We start from the raw sequence: 5,617 nt of genomic DNA on the forward strand, positions 1-5,617 counted from the left end.
TCTCTGCTCAATGGGAGTCGTGCGGTGACGTCACGGTCAAGCTAGAAAGGAAAATGGGCGGAAACAAAAGAGGGAAGCCGTTTGCATGAGGAAATGACCAAATAAAACGGACACATTTCAGAACATAAAGCTGACTTATTATAAAGTTGACAATAAAGATTGTGATTTCCTTATAAATGGTAAAAATGCATTTGATAAAAAAATGTACTAACAATGACATAAAACAAGTCTTTAATGATAAAAAGTAATTCCAAGAATAAAATTTTATTGGAATGCTAAGAATCCTAGGGATGTTAGTTGGAGAAAAGCTTGGCTTTTGTGTTTTAAACAAGGTAAGAGAAATTCACCTGAAGATTTTACACAAAGTGCACTACCGTTCAAAAGTTTGGGGTCAGTACATTTTTATTGTTTCTTTTTTTTTTTAAAGAAATTAATACTTGTATTCACCAAGGATGTATTAAATTAATAATTAAAAGTTTATTAAAAGTTAATAATAAATAATTTACATTCTTATACAATATTTATATTTTGAATAAACACTGTACTTTTTAAACTTGTTATTCATGAAAGAATCCTGAAAAAAAAAAAATCACAGGTTCCAAAAAAAAAATTTGGCAGCACAACTGTTGACATTATCCAACATTGATCATTCTAATAATAAATCAGCATATTAGAATAATTTCTGAAGGATCATGTGACACTTAAGACTGGAGTAACAGCTAATAAAAATTCAGCTTTTCATCACAGGAATAAATTCTATTTTAAAGTATGTTAAAAACAAACAAACATTATTTTATATTGTAAAAACATTTTGCAATATTACAGTTTTTTTTCTGTATTTTTAATCAAATAAATGCAGCCTTGATGAGCATAAGAGACTTCTTTAAAGACTATTACAAGTCTTACTGACCCCAAACTTTTGAACGGTAGTGTATATCCAACTAATATGTTGCTCTCTAACTTTATAGATATTGGAAAAGAATGTTCCTTATGTAACAGTTGTGAGGAGTCTTTATGTCATCTGTTTGTTGATTGCCAAAGTGTAAAATCATTTTTGGAAAGGTTGTTTTTCTGATTTTTCGCTTAAATTTAATCTAATGATAACACTGCATATGAAGGAAATTATTTGTTACTTTTTTACATATCTTATTATGTTTAAAACATTAAGGTTGTGTTGTCATTTCAAAGATAACAATGTGTATCAAACAAATTGTCACCTGCAAACAAATGATGCTAACTGTTGTTATGTTCCACTAATATCTGAAAACAAATGTGTGTAGATACTTTGTATTCCATTTTAAAACGCAGATCTGTTGCTTTATAATTTAAAACCTAACAAACTAACCAAAATGTTTTTTTAAATCTAATTTAACAACATTACATGTGGCTTAAGAGTCCAAATACCTCTTTGCCCCACCTTTAAGTTGTGCACTGTTGGACTTTTATTTTGTAAACTGGTTGTTAACCGTAATATTAAATATATAAGTTTACACACACCTTGCAGAATCTGCAAAATGTTAGCTATTTTACCAAAATAAGAGGGATCATACAAAATGCATGCTATTTTTTAGTACTGACCTGAATAATATATATTTTACATAAAACACATTTACAAGAGTCTACAAGAGAAAATAATAGTTGAATTTATAAAAAAGACCCTTGATTCTTAATACTGTGATTTTTTTTTTTTTGATGGTTGTTTATGAGTCCCTTGTTTGTTCTGAACCATAAAACTGCCCAGTGTTCTTAAAAAAAATCCTTAAGGTCCCACAAATTCTTTGTTTTTTCAAAAGAAAAATTCACCTGAAGATTTTACACAAAGTATAACCAACTAATATGTTGCTCTCTAACTTTATGGATATCGGAAATGAATGTTATTTATGTAACAGTTGTGAGGAGTCTTTATGTCATCTGTTTGTTGATTGCCAAAGTGTACAATCATTTCGGAAAGATTGTTTTTCTGCTTTTTTAGTTAAAATTAATCTAATGATAACACTGAATATGAAAGAAATTATTTGTTATTTTGAGAATGATGATAAAAACGTTCACAGATTTATCAATTTTATCATCCTGAATGGCAAACCTTTCATTCAAGTGTAGATTGTCAAAAATCTCCTCCTTTATACAAGGTTTTCTCTAACGAACACACCTTTTCAATGAAGTCTCTTAAAGTTGTGAAAAATGTAAAAGCTATGTTAATTGTACAATATTACGAATCTGTATTTGGCGTCTTGTGAATGTCTTCCTTCTTGTTCTTTGTTTTTGTTCTTTAACAGTCTTTGGAGCTTCTGTTTTTATGCCTGTTTTCTGTAATTATTGTTTACATGTTCTATAATTAAAATAAAATAAATAAAATAAAGCGATCTACTGAAAGGCTGCTGTGTTGTTAGTGTCAAAATTATTGAGGGCAATTCGTAGTAATATAATATGCCAAGGTAAGTGCTAAATTAAAATAAATAAAGTAAAATGAATAAATAGAAGTTACAACGAACGTAATATTTTAGTTATTTTGACAGTGTTTTAAATTATTAAAAAAAAGAATAATGTAAAGATACATGTGAATCAACAGCCAATCCAAACGAGGTATCGCTGAAATCTCGTTTTCCTTAAAAATCGCGAGAGTTTAGTACGGCCTTTCTCCCCGAGCTGCTGGCGAGGAAAGTGTACACAATCAGGTAAAATTTAACGTTTTTTGCGTAATCGACAAGTTATTTTAAGCGTCGACAACGAATGGTAATATATAAAATCTTGGAGATTATATGTGCTTATTAACGTCTATATGTGTTTGTTGATACGGACATTTTTAAATCTGTTGTGATCTCCTCTTCAGCGGCGCAGGCTTCAATGTTATGATACAGGCCTTTATAATTAGAGCTTCCGGTCATCACAAGCGAAAATGTTATCTTGCTTGATTTCCATAACATTGTTGATTTATACATTCTCATTGTGTATGAGCTGATTCGTTATCCATTTCTATAGCTTGTCGTATCAGTGCCATAGTCTTTCTCTAAGTAAAATCTTTAAAAGTAACGTTAAATATAATAGTATGTTTATATGTAGCATCTATAACTTCATATTATGTAATTTTTGTATATGTATATATTAATTTATTTATTTTTACCAATGTAGAACACTTCATGATGAGTTATGCTGAAAAGCCAGAGGACATAACACGAGAGGAGTGGATGGAAAAGCTAAATAATGTTCATATTCAGCGGGCGGACATGAATCGTCTCATTATGAATTATCTTGTGACAGGTATGTGATCAGTTTTATTTTTTCACTTTGCATTGCAGCTTTGGTGCAAGTGTCAGAAGATCTGTGTTCTTAATTTGTTTGTTTTTATTAACATAGAGGGGTTTAAAGAGGCAGCTGAGAAGTTCAGGATGGAATCAGGCATTGAACCGAGTGTCGATCTGGACTCTCTGGATGAAAGGATAAAAATTAGGGAGATGGTGCTGAAGGGACAAATTCAAGAGGCCATTGCACTGATCAACAGTCTGCATCCTGAGCTGCTGGACACTAACCGATATCTGTACTTTCATCTTCAGGTAAAGTAGAATAATGACAATTGGCTTATGATATATAGTGCATATCTTAATATGTTTAAGACATTAAGGTTGTATTTTGATACAGAAGCCACCCTACAAATGTATGAATGTCATTTCAAAGATAACAATGTATCAAACAAATTGTCATCTGCAAATGATGCCTTTTTTTGTACTACATTTGTAGTTCATCACACTAACTGTGGGTATGTTCCACTAATATCTGAAAACAAACCAACCAAAAAAATGTTTATCTAATGTAACAAGTTAAATGTGGCTTAAGAGTCAAAATACCTCTTGGCCCCACTCTAAGTTGTGCACTATTGGACTTTTATTTTGTAAACTGGTTGTTAACCTTAATATTAAATATACAGTTATTTTACTAAAATAAGAGGGATCATACAAAATGCATGCTATTTTTTTTTGTACTGACCTGAATAAGATATTTTACATAAAATACATTTACATATAGTCCACAAGAGAAAATAATAGTTGAATTTATAAAAATGACCCTGTTTAAAAGTTCACATACACTTGATTCTTAATACTGTGATGTTACCTGAATGATCCACAGCTGTTTTTTTGTTTTGTGATAGTTGTTTATGAGTCCCTTGTTTTTCTGAACAGTTAAACTGCCCACTGTTCTTCAGAAAATCCCACAAATTCTTTGGTTTTTCAGTTTTTTTTTTCCAACAATGACTGTATGATTTTGAGATCCATCTTTTTGCACTGACTCCAGAAAAGCCAGGGGTGTAAACTTTTGAATAGAATGAAGATATGTAAATTTTTTTATATATTTTTTTTTTATTTAGTACTGCCCTTTGGAAGCTACAGATGATGCTTAATTTTCAAATTCAATGAGTTTTACTGGCTCCTAATGCATTGTCTTTGCTTCTGGAGCATCAGTGAGCATTTGAACTTTCTGTAATAGTTGCATTTGAGTCCCTCAGTTGTCCTCAGTTTGAAAAGATGGATCTCAAAATCATGCAGTCATTGTTGGAAAGGGTTCAAATACACAAAAATGCTAAAAAAACAAAGAATTTGTAGGACTTTTCTGAAGAACAGCGGGCAGTTTAACTGTTCAAGACAAACAAGGGACTCATGAACAACTATCACTGAACAAAAAAATAACAGCTGTGGATCATTCAGGTAACAACACAGTATTAAGAATCAAGCGTATGTAAACTTTTGAACAGGGTCATTTTTATAAATTCAACTTTTTTTCTCTTGTGGACTATATGTAAACATATTTTGTTTGAAATATCTTATTCAGGTCAGTACTAAATAAAAAATAACATGCATTTTGGATGATCCCCCTTATTTTGCCAAAATAATTAACATTTTGCAGATTCTGCAAGGTGTATATAAACTTTTGATTTGAACTGTGTATATAGTGAAAGATGTTGTATTGTTTCACAGTGACTCGAAATGTCAACTGTCTGATGCTAAATCACAAGGGAATGATTCCAATTGTACAAGTTTATCTGCTTTTGTCCTTTAGCAACAACACCTGATAGAGTTGATTCGTCTGCGGGAAACTGAGGCTGCGTTGGAGTTTGCACAGACACAGCTGGCTGAACAGGGAGAGGAAAGCCGAGAGTGTCTGACAGAGATGGAGCGCACCCTCGCTCTCCTGGCGTTTGACAATCCAGAAGAGTCACCCTTCGGGGACCTGCTTAACATGATGCAGAGACAGAAGGTAACATTGGTTGTTCTATCTTATCTTTGTAAATATTGTTTTTTTTTTTTTATGTAAAATTATAAAAGTAATACCTGCCACTAGCTAGCTGGTACTTTTTACACATTGGCGTTGTCATTTTTATCCCATTTTGAATTAAAAGGAAGCATTTTATGGTGATTCCAGCCCTGCTACATCAAAGTTCACTTTCAAGGCAGTTACAGTGTGAGGGCAGAGAACTATTTAGTTTTACTTAAGGAGGCCATGTTTGCTCAATATATAGGAGGATATTTTGCTGTTTAAATAGGGTATTCATCAGCTACACAACCATTTAAAAGTTTGGGGTCTGTATTTGGTTGTTCAAAACTGTAGTAAAATGGTAATATTGTAA

At 31.7% G+C, this 5,617-nt stretch overlaps 1 protein-coding gene across 1 annotated transcript in view; it reads left to right on the forward strand.

Moving 5' to 3' along the window:
* Positions 1 to 2,621: 2,621 nt before the first annotated feature.
* The window catches only part of gid8b (GID complex subunit 8 homolog b (S. cerevisiae)), a 5,101-nt gene continuing 2,105 nt past the window's right edge, over positions 2,622 to 5,617 (forward strand). The window contains 4 exon segments of the mRNA XM_073823493.1: positions 2,622 to 2,675; positions 3,130 to 3,258; positions 3,355 to 3,551; positions 5,050 to 5,247. Of these exon segments, the coding sequence (XP_073679594.1) occupies positions 3,138 to 3,258; positions 3,355 to 3,551; positions 5,050 to 5,247 (516 nt within the window). The 5' untranslated portion in view covers positions 2,622 to 2,675; positions 3,130 to 3,137.

The sequence above is a fragment of the Garra rufa genome, chromosome 18, assembly GCF_049309525.1.
Source record: "Garra rufa chromosome 18, GarRuf1.0, whole genome shotgun sequence".
In the NCBI taxonomy this organism is placed as follows: domain Eukaryota; kingdom Metazoa; phylum Chordata; class Actinopteri; order Cypriniformes; family Cyprinidae; genus Garra; species Garra rufa.